General features: G+C 34.3%; 1 protein-coding gene across 1 annotated transcript in view; it reads right to left on the bottom strand.

Moving 5' to 3' along the window:
• The window catches only part of WDR72 (WD repeat domain 72), a 190,930-nt gene that overhangs the window by 77,426 nt on the left and 92,343 nt on the right, over positions 1–21,161 (bottom strand). The window contains 4 exon segments of the mRNA XM_032481155.1: positions 856–935; positions 4,926–5,017; positions 7,910–8,253; positions 8,255–8,728. Coding sequence (XP_032337046.1) covers positions 856–935; positions 4,926–5,017; positions 7,910–8,253; positions 8,255–8,728 — 990 coding nt within the window.

Genomic DNA, 21,161 nt, shown 5'->3' with positions numbered 1-21,161 from the left:
AAGACCTAAATGATGAATGGAAAAATGAGAATTCCAGCCTGAGAGAAGAGTAAGGTTCTGCAGCAGACATAAAAAGTTCAATGTGCCAACTTGGGAGAATGATGAGGGAAGGGATTAGGTAGGCCATGGTTTTAATAATGGTCCCAACTGTGTTTATTTGGTTTTGTTCTGAGTTAGCTTTCTTTGTTTTCCTGTAACCAAGAATAACCATTTGTAACTGGAGTGATCGCTATTCTTGTCCTGCAAATTTGACATTTACGAAGCTCACAGAGAAGAATAAAGTTCCAACAAATAGGCATCTCATCAACGCACAGATATTTCTGTACAATGTACACAACGACCCAGTTAGCTTTTAGGACACAAAAAACCCTTAAAAGAGGAAGAAGAACTTAAGTTGAACATTGAGGAAACCAGCTTTCTAGATCAGCCCACATAGGAAGCATTCTCAGGATAGAAAATGATTTCTAATTACACCTACCAAATTCTTAAGCTTAGGGACCTTTACATCATGATACAATTTGAAATCAAATAATAGACATTTCTGCCACCAGCTTAAACCTCAGTGGGCAATAAGTTACCTGTAACAACATAAATACCCATCCCTCTGCTCCCCCTGTTCACAGCCTCTAACTTGGTGCATCCTTGTGTATGTTATTTTCTACTTTTCCCTCATTATTAGTCTCTGCATTAGTCCTATTAGTCCTAATGAAATACTCTGGAAGAAAACATTATGCAAAGACAGGAGTTCCTCCTTACCTGTACTCTCAGGTACAAGAGAATATGAGTATGAATATGAATAAACCACAACTGCCAGGAACTCTTCCAGTGCCTTCAAGAACATGAACTGTATCGTACCTGGACATACTGGTCTCTCCAACAGGAAATTAGTTTCAAAAGTGAAACATCAGCTTCAGGTAGATGGGATTCACTCTTACCTAGAAATACACAGAACACATTTATATCTTGAGACTGTTAAACACAGATGCAACCCAATGATTTTCAACTCTGGCTGCACAGTAGAATCACCCATGGAGCTTTCCCCACCCCGCCCTCCTACAAACACCAAAGTCCAGGTTCAATCTTGCAGTAATTCTGATTTAATAGGCCCCAGGGTGAGGATGGGGCAGGCATTAATATTTTCTAAAAGTACCTCGGATCATTTTCATACATAGCCAGATTCAGGAAACACTGACTAATTTATATGTATTTCTAACAATTATACTAATACATATTCACATCAAATGAAATTCATCTTTATACCTTAAACCCATCTCCATATTTTTGCCAACAAAATGCAATGACTAACATTCCCCCAAAAAACAGATCACTGAATTTTATAACTCCTTCCTCGTACAATTCCTGAAAATCTACCTTGCCATAAATCAATATCTATCACACAGAAAATCCTATAAAAGACTTCCTTTGATTCGTTCTTGCCCAGCCATACTACTCTGATCAATAGGTATAGCACTTATGTTTTAATTTAACTCATTTTGTTATGTATTGTTTCTTTTAAGTTTGCCCTCTTGAATGTCCTTTCTATCTATTTGCCCTAATGTTCACTGTGAAATTTTAAGAGTGAGCTATGGCTTGGTTTATTTAAATTGATCCATAAAGCGTCCGACAGTTCCCTACACAAAAAAGCACTTAATAAGTACCTTTTCATTAATTGAAAATGTACATATTATCATCCAAATGAAAAAATCGATGAATTAAGGCTTTCTGATGGCTAAAGTGTATTATCTAGGTGCCAGATCCAGGAGTGAGATAAGGAGGAATGATGAAAGCTTGTGCTGGAGGGAAAATTGCTATAATTGTCTATTTAAATTAATGTATTAATATATGTTTGAAATCCTGGCTCAACTATTTAAATTAGTATTATTCCAATATGCTTTCCACTGAATTACCATTTTATATATTAATATATATGTGTGTGTGTATTTATATATATCTCACATTAGTGATCAAGGGAGGTGTAATAGAAGGTATTGATATAATGCAAACTGAGAACATGAAAGAAATATATAGGAAACTTCTGACTCATTATTAATATTATTATTTTTTCCTGATGGAACATATGATGTGAATTTGAAATGACCAAGAACAGTGCATAAAACGTGCAAGTAAGACAGAGCACTATGAGTTTGAAGTCGTATTTTCCACTTCTTCATAAGCACAGCAGGTAAGAGAAAATTTCCTTTTGATCTCTTTCCTTTCTCCCTCTCTCGTTTTGTTGACCTTGTGACTCCACCATCAAAGCGAAGTATTGGTCTCAACTGTAACTACTTACTGGCATCACGGGGTACTTCACAGCACACTTTAATGTGATGTTAAAATTTTAATATGAGATGGAAATGAGAGCCAACTTTTCTTGGCAATGTCAGTGAGTTAAAAGAATTAATTACAACTTCAGGGGGAAAGATAAAAAGAAAACATCCAAGGCTTACCAATATACTTAGCCATCAATTCTGATGATGGAAGTGGGTATTGGTGCCTGTCAACCCTTCACAGAATGAGCACCTCAGAGTATTATTTTATTCCTCAGGCTTAGACTTTGTAGAATTAATAGCATGAAGTGAATTCCTCCTTTCCCTTCACCTCTTCCGATTATTAAAACGTAAAACCACGTTTCCTTAGTACCTAACTGAATTTTAAATGCTATAAAGGCTGCCTCTAAACATCAGGGAGACTGTTCAGTAATAACATTAGTTGCTCAGGCTGCTTTGGTTGGGACAGTCATAGGAAAAACTGGGACCTCCTTGGCTCTGGTTGGCAAATCCCCAGGTCTCTGCAGAAACCACTCATAATACACCTTAAATTCTAGTCTCTTCCCCAGTGTTATAAAAAATAAAAATTAGGGTAATAACCCCAATAAGGGCTACCACCTAAGGAGAAGGCAGGACAATCCAGACTGGGTCATAGGGAACATGACTTGTGATCATAAATGTGAGAAGTGGCCTGACATAGTGGAAAAAGCTAGGAGTTTGGAATTAGACAGAGTTGGGCTGGAACCCTGGCCCTTCAGTTTGCCAGCTGGTTGACTATAAGTGAGTCATCTAACTTCTCTGAGCCCCAATTTTCCTAAGGGAAAAACAGAGATCTTCCTACCATATAGCATTGTTTCTATATTAGTTGAGATAACATCTAGTAAAGTCACTGGCATAATTCTTTGGTCATACTACGATGCTACTAATAAACTCTTACTTTAAAATATCCTGAATTTTCTTTTCAAGAGCCCCGAGAGAGCCACTTGCACTGTTGTTCAGGTCATCCCAATGTATTGATCATATACTGCACAACTTTGGGAGCAACATACACATCAAGTCTGGAATATTATTCCCATTTTACAAATGTCGTAAAAATGGCTTTTAAAGGAATAAAAGATACATTCAAAGCTACGTAAGTAGTAAGTGGCAGAACTGGATCTTGAGCCTCAGCGGTTTATCTCCAAAACCGTTGTTCTATTTTCTATTCATCCATTAATCCAAAAGTATTTGCTTAATTCCTTGCAGGTATTGTTCTAGGAACTGGGGACACAATGGTGAATAAAACTGTCCTTAAAAAAACAATAACCTCCCTGGAGCTTACATTTGAGTAGCAGGAGGTAGAGGGCAAATGAAAAAAATGATATATACAGTATGTCAGATAGTGTAAAGGATTATGTAAACAGTAAAACAGGGAAGGGGGTAAGGTGTACTGGGCAGAAGGGAGGGTGGCCTCACTGATAGAATGGCATTTGAGGAGGAAATGAAGGATGGAGGATGGAGGGGAGGAGCAGCAGGTTGACTTCCGCAGAACCTGGAGAAAGGGCATTTCAAGCAGAGGGAACAACCAGTGCAAAGACCCTAAACCTTGCCTGCGTGCTTGGGTAAGAGTTAAGAAGGCCAGTGTAGATGGAACCAGTGAAGCAGGGGATGAGTTCAAAGAGATGAGGTCAGGTGGGGGTGTGTGTGCGATGACATGGGTAGAGCAGCCTGGTTATACAGGGCCTTGTGAGCTACCCTAAGGGCTATAGATCTTATTCAGGGTGAAAAAGAAGCCACTGAAAGGTTTTTAGTAGTAGCATGAGGTTCTGACTTAGTTTCAAGTAGATTACTCTGGCTGTTTTGTTGGGAACAGAATGTAAGAAACAAAAATAGGAGCAGAGGTGTAGTTAAGAGGCTTCTGTGTCCAGGAAAAAGGGGATAAAGGCTCACCAGGGGGTTAGCTGTGTAGGTGCTGGAGAAGGAGTCAGAATCTGGGATATATTCTGAAGGTAGAACCAATGTAATTACTAAAAGATTAGATGTGGCATATGAGAAAAAGGGGAAAGTCAAAATAACATTAAAGTTCTTGGTCTGAATAACTGGAAGGCTAGAATCGCCGTTTACTGACACGTCAAAAATTTGGAGAAGCAGGTTTTGGAAAGGTATTTACCATTTGGTGTCAAAAGAAAATCTAAACACCAAGCTTGTTACCAAGAAGAATTCAGGGACCATTATATAACCTTCTGAAATAGCTGTAAAATCCCCTAATTAATAATCAGTTATTTGGTAATAAAGATATTGAGGTGGTAAACGTCCCCATAAATTACATGTGACCTTAATTTAGTATTAATTACATTATGGCCCTAAGCTAATTAAATATTTAATTTAATTAAATGTTTCCTTTGCTTAAAAATTTCATTCAGACTTTCAGGTATTTCAAAGATAATTTGATGAAATCCACCATATTTCATGTCTTATAAGGTATTTATTTTAATAATAAAATTTTTTATATATTTCAAATATGGACATACATAATACAAAACTCTAACCATGAGAAATGCAGATTAAATCAAACAATAAATATGCACACTTCTCATCCCAAACTGTGGAGTGCTAGCCTATTATAGCACTTTTATTTCATAGAAGAAAAAAATTAGACTGTATCTGTAACTCCTTTACCATTTCGTAAATAACCGTAGAAGCTTGAAATATTCGAAATATCATTCCCAGGACTTTTCATCTTGTTGTGCACAGACTCCACTTTGAAAGAACTGTTGAAAAAAGATTTAAAGGGTATTATTAAAGATGTATAAAAATATTTTGAGTAATAAATTGAAGGTATAAGTGCATGACCACTTCAAATTTGGGAGCTGAACACATTACAGCAATGCCTTTGACATTAATCTCTTTCGTGAATCTTGTCTCCCCACTTTGGCTTACCTAAAACCCTAATCCCAATTGAATTGTGAATCTTAGTTTACTAGAATCATCTTGTGAAACACTTACTGGAGGAGCCTTGCTACTTTAGGTCATATGATCTGTGGCTAATGCAATAAATTTTTGAATCCTATTATGTTTATATCTGCCAAAAAATTATCCCCAGGTTCTATCAGGACTTGATGAAGGGAGGCTTTTCCCTAGTCCACAAATTCAATGAGAGGAAATTTCAGATACTGTCCAAGGATATTCTCATAGGCAGATAGCTCTTAAAATTTAGTTACGTCATGCACTCACTTGTCAAGCGTACAAAGATTTCTCGACCTTCACAACCACAGTGAAATGTTAGGAGAATGGCCAATTTTGTTGGAAGGGTTTGGTGTGACAAATCCAATACACATTATTTTGACTTCCTGAAAAATGACACACATTCTCCAACAGCAGATCAAATCTGAAACAACTTATTTAGGGAAGCAGTCTCTAATCCTGAAACCTCCATTCAATAATTTGTTTTGATAAAAAGTTTTGTAAAGATTTAACTAAGTGTGTGGCAATGATTTTAAGGCCATTTAATGGTAGGCATTCTGAAAGCCCTTAATCTCCCCCAAAGGGTACCGGATATACCCTCCATATCCTTTGTTCTAAATCAGGAACAAACTAAGAAGGAAAACCTCTGGGGACAATAACTAAGTCCCTTATATGCTCTATGGGATCATGATCAGGCTAACAAATTTAATTTGTTAGGTAGCCCAGGTTTTTAAGAATTTGAAGAAATCTTGATGATCACCTATTCTATTCACCTCATTTTGTACATGAGGAAAAGCAAGGCCCAGCAGGGCTAAGTGACTAGTCTACAGTCATGTGGCTAAACAACAACAGGATTTATTCTCAGGCTTTCAGGCTCCACTGACAACACTTTTTTTTTAATTGAAGTATAGTCAGTTACAATGTGTCAATTTCTGGTGTACAACACAATGTCCCAGTAACACATATATACACCTATATGCTTTTTCATTAAAGGTTATTACAAGATATTGAATATAGTTCCCTGTACTAAACAGAAGAAATTTGTTTTTCAATCTATTTTTATAACAAGATATTGAATACAGTTCCCTGTGCTATACAGAAGAAATTTGATTTTTTTAATCTATTTTTATATCTTACTTTAGGTGTTATTTAATTTTCTTAGTACTAGGAAGAAAAGTGAAAGAAGCCTATCTGAAATTAAAATACATATTTATCTTATATATAAATATAAATTATAAATGTGGATTTATATATTATATAAATATATACATATGTATTTTAAGTGAATAGAAGGAAAAAATAGAGGAAAATAGAGGAAAGTGTATGAATCACATAAATTCATTAGTCTGTTTTGTCATGAGTAGAGCCACCAAACAGAAAATGGAAAGCCCTGTAATGGAAGGAAGCATAACACTGAATCTACATAATCCATAGGACTTGCTACCAGGCTGTAGGATCACTGAGAGCAGGAAAATTATTATAATAGTACTTGGCACAGATATTGGCTGAACTGAGCTCATATCAATAAACAGAAATGTCAAGGACCGTTTACCACCATGCAACGAGCAGTTCAAATAGTACTTCTTCTATAAAGGCTTTCTGATTGTTTCGTCTCACACTGATTATTCTCTTTGCTCTGACACCTGTAACACTTATACTATAAATGTTTCTTTTTGTCCCTTTACCCTAATTCAATGTTTCCTACTTATTTCATGTGCATTATCTTTATCACTTGAACGAGTTCCTACCCAAATGAGAAATTTATTTTTATTTCCTCTGTAAGTTAGTGCTAAGGACATATTTAGTAAGCACTTGGTGGACTGAATTCAATCCTCTGATATCAGACTATGAAAAACTACACTGAATTTTAGCAGTGGGAGAAGGCAAACACACAGTCAAGGTTAGCAATCAGGCTTTGGAATTATACTGACAGTCAGCCTTGAATCAGCTTGTAAGGAGCTGAACTAATCTTGGGGTTGATATTTCCTCTTTATAAGCCTCAATATCCTCATCTATACAATGAGTGAAATAATCATAACCTAAACCCCAGCCCTTGCTGTGCTTAAGAAATGAAATCATACATGTAAAGGGCTTACATGGCGACTACTAGATATTTAACACTCGAAAAACAATAGCTATTATTACTAAACTGTACTTTCTATAAATGAATTAATGATAATACTTCTATTTTAATATGCCAATGTATAAATTAAATGGTGGGATTTAAGGTACAAAATTTTCAAATTTTTCCTTCCCTGATGAGAATATGAAATATATCATCATAGGTATTTACTTAAATGTTTTTTGTTCATACCTAATTCATAGAGAGAATAATAGATTTCAAGGTGTGTATGAATCTATCTATCTACCTATCTATTTAATCATTCAGCATCTGGCACTATGATTTTCCTTCTCATATAATGAGAGCATTGGATATTTGTTGGATGAATACATTTTAAAATATATAATTTATTGCCCAAATTATCCTTCAATCTCAAATAATTAAAAGAAAGATTTTCTTAAATATGTTGTGAGCTAAAGGAGTTGCTGCATATTTACTCTTCATCAGAAGGCAGTAAGGAAGGAAAGAAGGAAGGAAGGAAGGAAAGGAGGGAGAGAGGCTAGAGAGCCAAATATAACCAATAATAATTTTTTAATGTCCAAAATAAAAATAGTCAAAATCTCTAGGCATGTCTTACCTGTCAATTCCACATGCCAGTTCTAAAGGCATGTTAACTAACTTATTAACTAAAAATAGTTTGCTCAATAAGTAAACTATCATGTTTGACTCTTGCAAAGAATCAGAATTATTTTCCAGTCCTCTTGGCATCCCAGCCTGATTTGGAAGAGTGGAAGTGTATTTACTTGACAAGTCCAAAACTTTTCTGGAAAATAAATTCACTTTTGAATAGTCTTTTTTCACTTCAGCATTGCATAAATCCCAACCTGGCAGCATCAATGAGAAGTGATCTTCATTTGAAGCAAGTCCTAAAGAAACAGGACCCTGAAGCTTTAAAATATTGAGATGCTTAATACAGAGGATTATCTAATTCTTTATCCACTCCCCATGGTAAAAGGCAAGATAGGAGCAATTTAGCTGTGTCTATTGTGAGGTTGGCATCGACTTTTCTTGATTGCTTAGGCTGCATCTTTTTGGAGCTCTTTATTTTCTTCTGCCTTTTAATGCCATCATTTTCTTCTGATAATTTGATGGTATTGTCTCCTTGGGCTGGGCTTTCACTGACAGGCTGGGCTTGTGCCTCCACTGAGAGAGGACCACAGGCAGTTTTATTTCTTTTCAGTGTCAGTGTTTTCTTCTCTACTGTGCTTTTGGCTCTTCTCAGGATCTCACTGCCATAGAATGAACTGGAAGGGTCCACGTCACAGATTGGAGTCGGCAGCAAAAGTTCAACAAGGTTTTCCAGATCAAATAGAAGGATATGAAATCCAATGTTACTCCATTTTGTCTTCACAGGCAAGACATTAAAAGGTCCTGAGAAGGACTTGGTATCAGCAACCTAAGGGAAATAAAAAAAAATTATGTGTCAAAGTTCTTATTTTAAGTGACTTTATTATAAAGGTTCCATGATATTAAAATGGCATAAAAAGAAATTATCAAGTAGCAGTACAAATAAGCAAATCATTTCAATTTTTTGCCTTAGCTAAAAATTCCACTCTAAATTAAACATTCTATATTCTAATATTTTTGAAAACTTTTTTCCTTTCATATTTCCTCTAAAATAATATGAATTAGGCTATGGAGTAACATAGCATCAGATTAATGTCCTTTCAGATACACTTTCATATCTTCCTATCAATATACCCATGAAAATATACAACAGGGAAAAAGTGGGTATGAAAATTAAGGACAAGAGTTAGAACACCTGCAAAAATTTAGGAAGTCTTTTAACAAAAAGGGTCTGTCCAAATTTGTTTAAAATGTTAAATAATTGGAAGTAACCTAAATGTTAACCAGTATCAAATTGCTTTTGCTTTTTTTTTTTCAAAGGCTTATCTTGTGGACTTGCATTTGTTCTTTCTCTAAGAAGCTTTTGCCCTAAATACTGGCACAGTGGGCTTCCATACTGCAGTTAATGTTCCTGCTCATTTAGGAGGCCTTCCTTTAGTACCCTATGCCCTCATGCCAACCCATTACTCTCTAGCCTCTTCCTTGCTTTTTTTTTCTTCATAGTACTAATTATTACCTTATACTATATGAAATGTTTATTTGTTTACTGTATATTTTCCCCAATATCATTCAGACTCCACCTTTGCGGGAGTGTTGTGTATCACTTTGTTCCCAATGCCTATAAAATAACGCTACTATGCAGCATTATTAAGTGGCTCAATAAATATTTGTTGAATGAACAATTAGTGTATATACATATACACAATGGAATATCATTCAAATATTCTAAATGGTGGTGTACAATGATATTTATTGGGAAAAATGTGTTCTATTAAGCAGAAAAAAAATCCTGTTGTAAAACTATGTCTGTGTGAATATACAGATTTTAAAGATTGATATATACGTATATGTACACATATAAATATATATATATTAATATAGAATATAACATGTGTTACATATATTCACTATACATAGTAATATAAATATTTATGTGTATATAGTCACAAGACATTTATCAAAATGTTGACAACAGTTAATTGGAAAGAGGGTATTAAAATATGTTTATTTATATCTTATAGGTTTTTTTAAATCTAATTTTTTGGAACTTTTTCCTGTGATGATATATTTAATTTGCAATTATAAAAAAAGAAAATTAAAAAATAAACAGTTTAAAAATTAAAAAAACAAAATAGGGACAAGCTTAAAAAGCACTTTTTTTAACCAATAAGATAAGGGTTAGTATAACTATTAATAAATAATTTTTGCAAATCAAAAATAAAAAGCACTATACACACTGAAAAATGGGCAAATAGCATCAATAGCAATTCACAAATAAAAACATTCAAATTAAAATATATAAAAAAGTGTTTACTACCAGTGGTAATCAAAAAGTAAAATTAAGGTAAAAATACCATTCGCTACCTATTAATTTAGCAAAGAGAGTTTCTTACATTATTTTATTATGTAATGTTTAGTACATACAAAATAATACATACACTATACATTTATTCCTTCTAGGATTATCAATGTTGTATACCAAGAAACATGGACAAAATTATATAGCATCTTTATCCATAATTGCCCCAAGCTAGAAGCAACCTACATGTCTATCAACAGTTGAAAGCATAGAGGCATTACAATGTATTCAGGCAAAAGAAAAATAAACATTGAAAATGAAAGAACTATAGACATTCAACAACCACATAGCTTGGATGAGGGCAATATAAGGACAAGTACAGGAAACTATGAAGGTCTGAAGTCCTCACTCAGGCTGGAGGATTCACTAAGCAGGAGTGACAACCAACTGAGATCTGAAAAGTTAAGGAGAGATGAACTAAAGAAAAGTGGGAGGCCAAGTATTCCAGGCAAAAGGAAGAACATGCGAAGACTCCTGGGGTGATGTCTGGACAAGGAATGAGAAGGTATACAGGGACCATGTGCTGTAAAGATGGCTACAGAGTAGAATATGGGAGTGTAGAATGAGCCACACAGGGCAGGAGCTAGATTACACTGAAGCCTTGCAAACTCTGTGGAGTTTCAAATGTATTCAAAGAGCAGTTACGACCCTTGAAGGGGTACTTAAGCAAGGAAATCCCCTATACACAAACTAAAGCCATGGTTTCTTTCAAATTAGGGGTTTATGAAGCAGGCTGAAGACAGGGTTCTACCCTCCTGTGCCCTTCCACTTCAAAGCTCTAATTAATCTTCCTTGGCCACAACATCTAGACCTCCTCAATTACTGGGCCAGTCAAAATCATAGCAATGGTTCTAGCAATATACATATTCCCTGATCTGGTCTCATCTTCTTATTTTTGTGACCCACACCAGCCCAATAGGCCCATTGTACTGCCATAAACAAAAATCCTAAATTTCTGTTCCTAAATATGGCCACCTTAAGCCTCAGGAGCAACTGGATGCTTTATAATATTTTTAAATCATAAATGTTATCCCACATTTACTTACCATACAACAAAGTTGGTTTCCATTTGGACACAAGTTCATTAGATGATAAGTATAAACCATTGTTATATTTTAATGTACTATAGTGATTAAATATTATAATTCTAGCCTGTCATCATTGTTAGAACACTTAAAAATCTTTCAAGAAATAGTGAGTACACTTTTAAAGTCATGTCACTAAAGGATTTTAAAAATAACATTTACCATTACTTTGTACACAAGTAATACAAAATGACAATACCTATAACAGTAATTCCTGAGTTTTAACATATCATAAGCTGTGCATACACAAAATTTAGTGATGTGTAGCAAAGGCTATAGTAAGTTTTAACCTTATTTGTATTTGCATGTTACCTACATGCAATATATTCCTTAGACAAGAATTCTATTAAAAGTAACCTGCTAAATCATGACTGAATGACGTTGTCCAAAAATGTAAATATAATTATACTTACTTTTAGAATGATAAGGTGTATGTAAACCATCATTATATTAGAAGCGTTTTAGAAACATTTACCAATCTGGTTGCAATAAAAAAAGTCTAGAACAAGTAATGAAATACAAAAGTATTTCATCCAATCTATAGAACTGCAAAAATGTGAGGGCTAAACATAAAGTTTAAGTTATTAGTTCACATCTTGTTTATAGAATGCTCTCTGATTGCCTGGCAGATAATTCCCCAAAATGTGCTGTGCAGGCTTTGCATACATAGGGAAGGTGCCGGTATTTTCCCTAACATCACTTCACATTTAGTCCTACTCTCTGAAGTTCCAGGTTGAGGCAAGAGAGGAGGTGTGGTTTACAATCAGAGCAGCAAGACGGTGGTACTAAAGCACAATGGTCCATACCAACCTCTGAACTTTGTGAGGCTGGGGAGTAAAATGCTACTGATATATCTACATGTGAATGCTCTAAACAGCAGGTGGGGAGTGGAAAGACGCACACAGAGCTGAGCTCTTTGTCTGAAGTACACAGATTGAGGGAAAAGCTACTGAGTTAGAAAGTTTGCAAGTAGAATGGCCAGCGGGCAGAAATTATTCTTCTACTGCAGAATAAATGACAAGTAAAACTAAAGTCAGCAACACAAAATTCAAACTCTCAACAACCCAGTATACATATAAAAAAGAAAACCAAAAAGGCCCAAAAGTTTGGAGGAAAAGAGTGTAATATGTGTGAAGGTATAAATCAAACAGCTTTATTTTTTAAAAAAACCTGTTCATGTATTTATCTTTTTATTTACTCTGCTGTGCTGTTTGTGCTTCTTCCTTTTCAATCTGATTCGGAAAGACAGAATGGTTAAACAAGACTTTTTTTACCCCCTGCCTTTGAAAGTGGAAATACACTGTCTAACAACATGTTCTGATAAAACTTCTCCCTGAAAACATACTGGATCCCCTGCTGAGTTTGTTATAAAAGAATTTGACCTGCTCAACCTACCACAGCTACAAAATACATTTGGTAAAACTGACGTTTAAAACTACTCTCATCTTCTCACTCTTGTGATTCTGTGCAACAAGACCTAATACAAATATTCAAACACAAAGTAAGAAAACATATAGGTAATAGCTGCCAAATATTTTAAATATTTAGTTATGTTAGAGCAAGAAGAATTTAGAAATGGTCTAATCTGACCCCTTCCTGTTAAACAAGGGAGAATAAAGGACAGAGAAGTTATGTGACTTTTTCAAAATTACCCATTTGGTAAACAGCCAAGTCAGGATTCTTAAGTCTGTTTTTTCTGTCTGTTCTTCAGATGATATTACCAACTTAAATTTTTCAAAGAATGGAATAATGTTTCTTACTTATTATTTCAAAGATATACAAAGGGTCCTCATTAGCTAAGCATTCATTTTATGAAACACCATATTCACTGAGATGCATAAGGAAGAAAAAAATCATCCTTATGTAAAAATATTTACTTACGAGCCATTCATTTAAAAAATTAGTACCCTTTCTAACATAAAGGCTCATCTCCATTCATTAGTCAGGCCCTGACTGATTATCAAATAATGCAATCAAATTGCCAAATAGATAGCAAGTACTATTAAAAATGAAGGATTACACTAAATCCAGACAGAGATGTCAGAGCTATCTGAGTCACACCCAATGCCACTGATAAATAAGGATCCAGCAGAGGAGAGCAGTTAGTAACTGAAGAACAGAAAATTAATTCAGATACTTCAAATGACAAATCTTGCAATATAAAGTGTATAAGAGACCTGTGAAATACTTGATTATCCTTTAGATACTTTTAAAATAACTCTTCATTATTCAATGTGAAATTCAGACATAAAGTAAAAGGTAACATACTGTGTACCATACAATTTAATGAAAAATATACAAAACATATAATTGTTCTAAAGTCATTTAAAGAATTGGTGTAGAATTGCAATCATAATCTAAATTTTGTTAAATGTAATATAAACACACTTCAATAATTTTAATTTTATTTTTGAGTTAAAAATTAAAAAAAAAATTTTAATCTTTAAACAGCTAACTCAGCAGACTAACCCTGTGCTCTCCAATCCTCCTGACCACTGGTAGGCTGCATTCTACTTTCTGCTTTCCAATCACAGGAACTATGATACTTGCTTGTCAGTAATTTCATCTTTTTGTTCTCAATCTTCTTTTCCCAGGCTTCTAATTTTATTTACATAATTTAATAAGTTATGTAAAAGTGAAGGAACTCTCCATGTAAAACACAGTCCACTGAGAAAACAACTTTTAATAACCTGTGCAGAGGTTCAGAATGAGCCTCCCTCAAATGTGTCACTTTTGCATGAAGATTATTTTGAGCCAAAGGTCATCAAGATCCATAGGTTCAAGAGAAACTACTGCCCTTCCCTTAACTATCTAGAAGAAGTTAAATTGGGGATTTTTCCCAAAAAGGAGTTATTACCAGAGATAAATTTTATCTAAGTAGCTCCATCTATATGGAAGAGCAAACATGTAATTACCAATCACTTGCCCTTTGTCTTATTGTCTTGTGAACGACCTTCTTGTCCTTGAAAGCCCCAGACTCTTGTACATTTCTTAGCTCAGGATGTCATACATACCTCATTTTACCTTTCTGTCTCTGACTCTCTCATGAATGTGGGATTTCCATAAATACGAAATTAAATTCAATTTTCTCCTGTTAATCTGTCTCATGTCAATTTAATTCTTAGACCAGGCAGAAGAACGTAGAAGGATATTGGAAAGTTTTCTTCCTTCCTGACATCTGAATGACCCTTGGTGATGAGTCACTCTAAAAACTCCTAGCTAACTAGGTATGGATGAGGCCATGCAGCAGATCAGAAAATAATCCTAAAAATGTACAAAAATTTTACACTCTGGTTACTATGTAGATTTCTGAATTCTTTCTATTCTTTGAATAAACAAAAACTGAAGTCACAGTTGATACCTTACAAGTGTAGTTCATGGAAGAAAAAAAAAAGTATTCTAGATAATGTATCAAGGGAAACTATCAACATCAAAAGATCTGTGACCATGAAAGTTTTTCAAGTGAGGATGGCACAAATGATGGGGGAAAAATGTGATATCTGTGTATTGAGCACTATCACTGAGAAATTATAGATTAAACAATGGGGTACATTTTATAGTAAAGGTAACATAATCTCTCGAAGTAGAAAATTTTCCGAGAATCAAGTCTACAATGTAGAGGAATTTATAACCTAATATATAACAAGTTGTCTTTAAAACATATGCCCACAAAAAGCAGAGAATATGATACATGGATACAAAAAGAAATTACAGCAGCTCCCTGTACCTTTGCTATTAAACACTTCAGATAGCTACTTGTGTTTTATGATAAATTAACAAATCTTAGAGGTTTTGAAAGAGTAAGTTGACTTCTGGTCAATTTGGCAAAGTGTAGACTTTGAAGCAAATTATTTCTTACAAATGCATACCAATAATGGATGAAATATTTTTTAAAAGAAATTAAAAGGTTTAGACAAGAACAAAAACAAAATAATCATCTCTGAGGACCAAAATGGGACGGAAACACAAAGCGTTGCGTTAAGGTAAAGTAACAGGCTTTCTTAGCAACCAATCTATAAGAAGGTAGCTGGTCTTTAGAGCTCAGCTCTTGAGGTTAATGTCACTGTGAGGGTGGAAGACCTAGAACAATTTTGTAACTTGTAAGTGAATCAACCCATAAGTTAGTTCTCTAATTAGACAGAAATATACACAGTATCAGTGCAATCCAGTCCTCACTTTGGACTGAGGACCCTGAAAAAATAGACAGAGGCAACAATAAAACCAACAGAGAATGATCAGCTGAGTATTGAGGGAGGGAGAGAAAAATAAAATATACCAAAAAGAAAAAACACGAGAGAAAAAAATTCCTTTAAAAATGAGCCTATAAATCAAAATTCCAAAACATAGGAAATCTCATAGAAAGATAGCTAAAAAAATAAAAGCTGAGGCATATATTTATGTATAAATCAAGGCTTTAGAATAGACTGAAAAAGTCATCAAAGAGAAATTAAAGAAATAACATTCACAAATTCAACAAGGAGATATGAAAGAAAAAAAATTAAACATTTTTAGTAAATTTAGAGTTGTGCAGCCATCACCACAGCCCACTTTTAGAACATGTTCGTCACCTCGGAAAGATCCCTTGTGACCATTCACTGCCACTCCCTATCCCTGTCCCCACTCCAGGCAGTACTTTCTGTCATTACACATTTTCCTTTTCTGGATATTTTATACAAATGAAATCATTCAACATATGGACTTTCGCGTCTGGCTTCTTTCACTTAAGCATATTTTTTGAGACTTACTCATGCTATAGTTTGTATCAATATTACATTCTTTTTTATTGCTATATCCTTATTAGCTTTATATTGAAGAAATAATCTTATAACTGAAGAGAAATAAAAATGTTCTAACATGTCCATCTGAGACCTTCTTTATGCTAGTAACAACATTTCCTTTGCACAACATTTCTTTCCTTCCACATTTTCACCATTTGAGTCTAGGGATCTTTGTCATTTTAACCTGGCCTTTCACAGAACATCTTTACTTGTTACCTGACTCAAACCCGGCCTGCACAGCACTGCCAGAGTGATCTAGGTTTAAAAAAAAAGTGCCTTGAATATATTACTTTCAAAAAAGTAATTCTCAGATGCTCTAACATGCCTGTAGAATAAAGTCCATCTCCACTGGGTTGGCATAAACAGATCCCCTGTCAAGTCCTTTTCTCCCTTTCTTGTATAACTTGACTCCTCCTCCTTCTTTGTTTGGTCAGATTTCTCTACCTGATTCTTTTACAGGTTTGACTTATTTCCACATGTGCATCTTTGCCTCTGCTTATCACCTCAGCAGCCATCCTTCTCCTCAGGCTCTAGCCCACATCCTACCTCTTTAGTGCTACCTACCTCTTGTAGAGCTCCACTCCCATATTCACTGTCTCCTTTCTCAGCTCTTCAGTAATTATTCACTGCATCACTCTTTTAGCTTTACAAAATCAGACATTTTCATGTGTGAAAGTTTAATCTTCCTCTAAAGGTGAATGTAGCAACTTCAATCCAGGAACTGTATCTTCTGATGTGAGCTATTTGAGAGCAGAATTCATGCTGGGGTTTTTTTTTTGTTTTTTTTTTTTGTTTTTTGACTATTTCTTAAATCAATATTTTACAAATAGCTGTGTCCAAGAAAATTCTTGGAATAAAAGATTTTTTTATATCTCCTACACAACCAGAAAAATGAATGTATGAAATGGCACTAACTAATGAAAGCGATTTGTTTCCCTTTAACTCTAAGACAAAATGTAAATAAAGGTAAAATTTAACTTTACTATCATCACTTCACCAACAAAGAGCCAGGATATAAGATATGTAAACTTACCTAATATTAGATGGAGTCTTTTTTCAGCGGTGAGATTAAAAAAAAAATTCAATACCATAAGGAGAGGAGCTATCTAAAGGCAGCTCCATCACTGACACTTTTGCTAATGCCTTAGCAAAAAGTAAGAGACGCCAGGTCTAATTCCCAATTTAGCAGGGCTTTCCTTTCTCTCCAATCAGACAACAGGGGGTCACCCAAGAATGAAAAAACGACACAAAAAGAGCAATAACAAATTTCTGTTCCAATGCAACACAGCAAAGGCTTATGGAACATGGTTCTGGAAGTTAGGAAAAGTGACATTTAGTCACTGGTACTTAAACAAATGAAATATCCTTGTAGATTTGTAATCAGGATTTCATACTTCCTAATCACATTTTTTCTTTGGTACACATTATCACCAAATTACAAGGAAACATATTGAAAAGTCAGAATTTTTCTCTAAGTTTAAAAGATCAAGAAGGTATCATTTGTGCTCTAAAACATGCATATTAAAGCATGGTTACTGCAATACTAGCTTCCTCACTAAGAAAGTCTGCACCATCTCCTGACATCCCTGGACAGCAACATTCTCCCAGTGAACCAGGCTTAAATCTGGATATCACATTTTCCTTCTCTGAAGTCCTCTTTTTCTGCAATGCTTCTCACACCATGTTCCCTCCTTCACATTTTACTAATCATTCATTCATTCATCTATCTGTCAAACGTTTACTAAGCATCTGCTGTATGCCAGGTACTATGCCATATGTGGGAGACTCAGTGGTGGGCAAGACAAACACTGTCTCTGAAGCACGCAGCACCTTAGCCTCCTCTCCTAATTTCAGTCTGTGCTTGGTACTGCTGCGTGATTCTGCGGCTGTCAGTAGTTTGTCTTGGCTTTTCAGCTTTTTTGATTTCTCTGCCTCTGGGTATTTTCTCACGTTGAGAATGCCCTAGCACCCATCTATAGAATGTCTACCGCTAAAGAAAGCTCATTTCCCCCAAGAGATTTCCCTACACAAATCGTTTCTAATCTCCTCTTCCAGTTGTAACCTTGCCGCCTTTGAATTTTTCTTTTTAATGACACTTTTATTTCTTTTTCAACATTTACCTTTTGCCATCATCATACGTATAATTATCATTACTTTCACCCACTCCAATCTCTAAAAAGCTGAGCATGCCTCAAACTCAGTGCATTACCAGCAGGAATTTGTTCTGTTAAGAGTTTGTAAAATATAAGATCTTTTACAGAATACTTCATTGAGCCTAAAAGTGCCAGGTCAGTGGATTCATGAAACCATTGAGGGCAAGTATACTGATTACAAGGCATTCTCCTTCTAGTAACTACTCAATAGTGAAACATATGATGAAGATGTTATTCCAGGTCTTTTTAAAAAATAACAAATAAAAGCCAGCACATTTAAAAAAATCATTATCAAGCACGTCTTTGTTTCTGTTAACTTGGGATTCAGCCGTTAGGTGTTAGTCCTGCACATTTCCATAAGCCCATCTCTAACCTCTTTGTGACCTGAGGAATTCACTTAAGAAACTGTCGCCTAAGTGAAAAAGAAGTGCCTCACAACACTAGCCCACTTAAGCACCTAATTACAGGGTCAGTCAAGAATCAGTCTACTTCATAACAGATTGCCTTCATCAGCAGGTCCCTGTCTACCCAGGGCTTCAGTTAGGGTGCCCCCACTTTAGGGTCTTTGCATCTTAGATGTCACTGCCCTATGGACTATGACTCCTCAAAATCTTTTTGATGCAGAATTTGGGGTTGTTTGGAAAAGGACAAAATGTTTCCTAAGTGAGCCATTTCTCCATAGATTACAAATGAAAACCACTGTTTTCTATGCCTTCTCTGAACATACCTGTGCTGAAAATCACAGAACACTATTCAGGTTCTTTTAAAAGTTCTTTGAAATAGAATTTCAGGGTGAAAAGATACGTGCCTTAAAAATGTTGGTTAAATTGTTGGACTATGCTCCAGCAGGGTTGTTTCAAAACACACTTCAACCAGAAAAATGAGTAAGTTATTTTGTCATGTCATTAAAGAGTTCATCACTTCTTTTAGCATTTACTAATCTGATTATAAAAAATGTGCATTGATTTTTTTTAGTGAGGAAAACCTTTATGACTACTTGTATATTTTTCTATGATTTAAGTGTTGGTATTTGATCAATTTTCTATTTTACTATTTATCTTTTCCTCATCAATTAATAAGAGCCCCTTCATATGTAAAGAGATTAATCCTCTGTTGAATATATTGCAAATATTCTCTAGTAGCCTTAGACTTTAAATTTATAGGTCTTTGGGGTTTTTGCAATACAATTTAAAACATTTAAATAGTAAAACTATAATTTTTTCATGTATCTTTTGGGAATTTTGTCACTTGTAGGCCCTTCACAATTATTAAAAAAAATTATATATTTTCTTCTAGTAATATATCTTTCTATATTTAAAACTTTTATTCATCTGAAGTTACTATTTTGTATAGAGTAAGGATATTATTTTATATTTTATGAGAAATTACCCTCAATTAAACAAAAGCCACTTATTAACTTTCCTCTATGATTTTAAGTGCCATCTTTTTCAAAGAGCAAAATATGATTTATAGACATCCTCATTCCTGAACTCTTTTTTTCTTTTCTATTTATCTATTTGTCTGTTCTTGAATGAACTCTACTGCAGATAGACAAACAGATAGACTATAATGTTTGACATCTGAGAAAAAAGCCCCATGTCCATTCTTCGTCTTTTGTCTAATTTTTCTTAACTCATTTTGTACATTTATTTTTCCAGAAGAATTTTTTAATCAACTCACCACATTCCCAAAAACTCACCAAGGAGATTTTAGAAGTAATTGTTATTAAATATATATAGATTTGTGACTGCAGACATTTTAAAAATACCGTGCTTTCCATCTGGGATTATATTATGTTACTTAACCAAGATATTTTTTCATATCTTTAAGTAATTTTTAAAATGTGTTTTCACATGGATCTTGCATATGTATTATTAAATCTATCCCTATCTGTTTTCTACTTTTATTGCTATTACGAATGGAATTTTTTATATTCATTGTATTTTCTAAGTAGTGCTTTTTGTGTTTGTATATGAGTTTTGTTTTTAGCTCTACTATGCTTAAATTTATTTTTTGTTTCATTAGGTTTTCTGTTCTATTTATTTTTTTAATGTAGAGTATCTACCATTACTATATTTGAATAAAAGTAGTTCCATTCTTACTCTTTTTATTTTTTTCTTACCCTTTGTCATTTGCTAAAACTGCCACAAAAAAGTTAAATAATAGGGATGGTAGATTATTATAAATTAAATTGGTATTGTTATTGCTTTTTTAATTAAAAAGTCATTTGATTTATACATTGTCTTAATATTAAATAAGCTCTGGAATGATTTTCCTAAGTCCATTTATGTGAATAAACACCCTCTTTAATCTGTGTCATTTAAATTTGATTTATGCAGTAATTTCTACTAAACAAAATAATACTGGGTTCATTTTAACAACATAAACTAGTAAAGATTGCATATTAACATATAGTCACCAATAGCTTCTCCCATCAAAGATATTTCTGAAAGAGAAAACTAAAATAGTATTTAATGGAGGCTTGGTTAAAAATCTAACCAGGGTAGATATAGAAGGCTGTCCACCAAATACTTTTGGCTTAACTTGTAGAACAGAATCTATAATACAGTCACATTTCTATGTGAAAAAGAAATTTAAACACATTCACAGAAACTTATACACATTTTTATTTTATGGTCTAGAAACACATTAACAGTGTCATAATAACAAAGGTTAATGTAAGGGCTGTGGTTTGAAGAGTAGGGGAGGTTTCTTTACTATTCATGAATGTCAGGGTCCTACCTATCTTGTCAAGCACTCATTTCTTAAAATTCACCGTTGATCCATTAGTGATACATGAAAACCAATACTGTTACATTGTATTTTGGAAAGTCTTAAATTACAGCATAAACTGTACCTGAAAAGTCATGTTACCGTACATATTACT

Source organism: Camelus ferus, chromosome 6 (assembly GCF_009834535.1).
Source record: "Camelus ferus isolate YT-003-E chromosome 6, BCGSAC_Cfer_1.0, whole genome shotgun sequence".
In the NCBI taxonomy this organism is placed as follows: domain Eukaryota; kingdom Metazoa; phylum Chordata; class Mammalia; order Artiodactyla; family Camelidae; genus Camelus; species Camelus ferus.
This window is presented reverse-complemented; position numbering and strand designations above follow the sequence as displayed.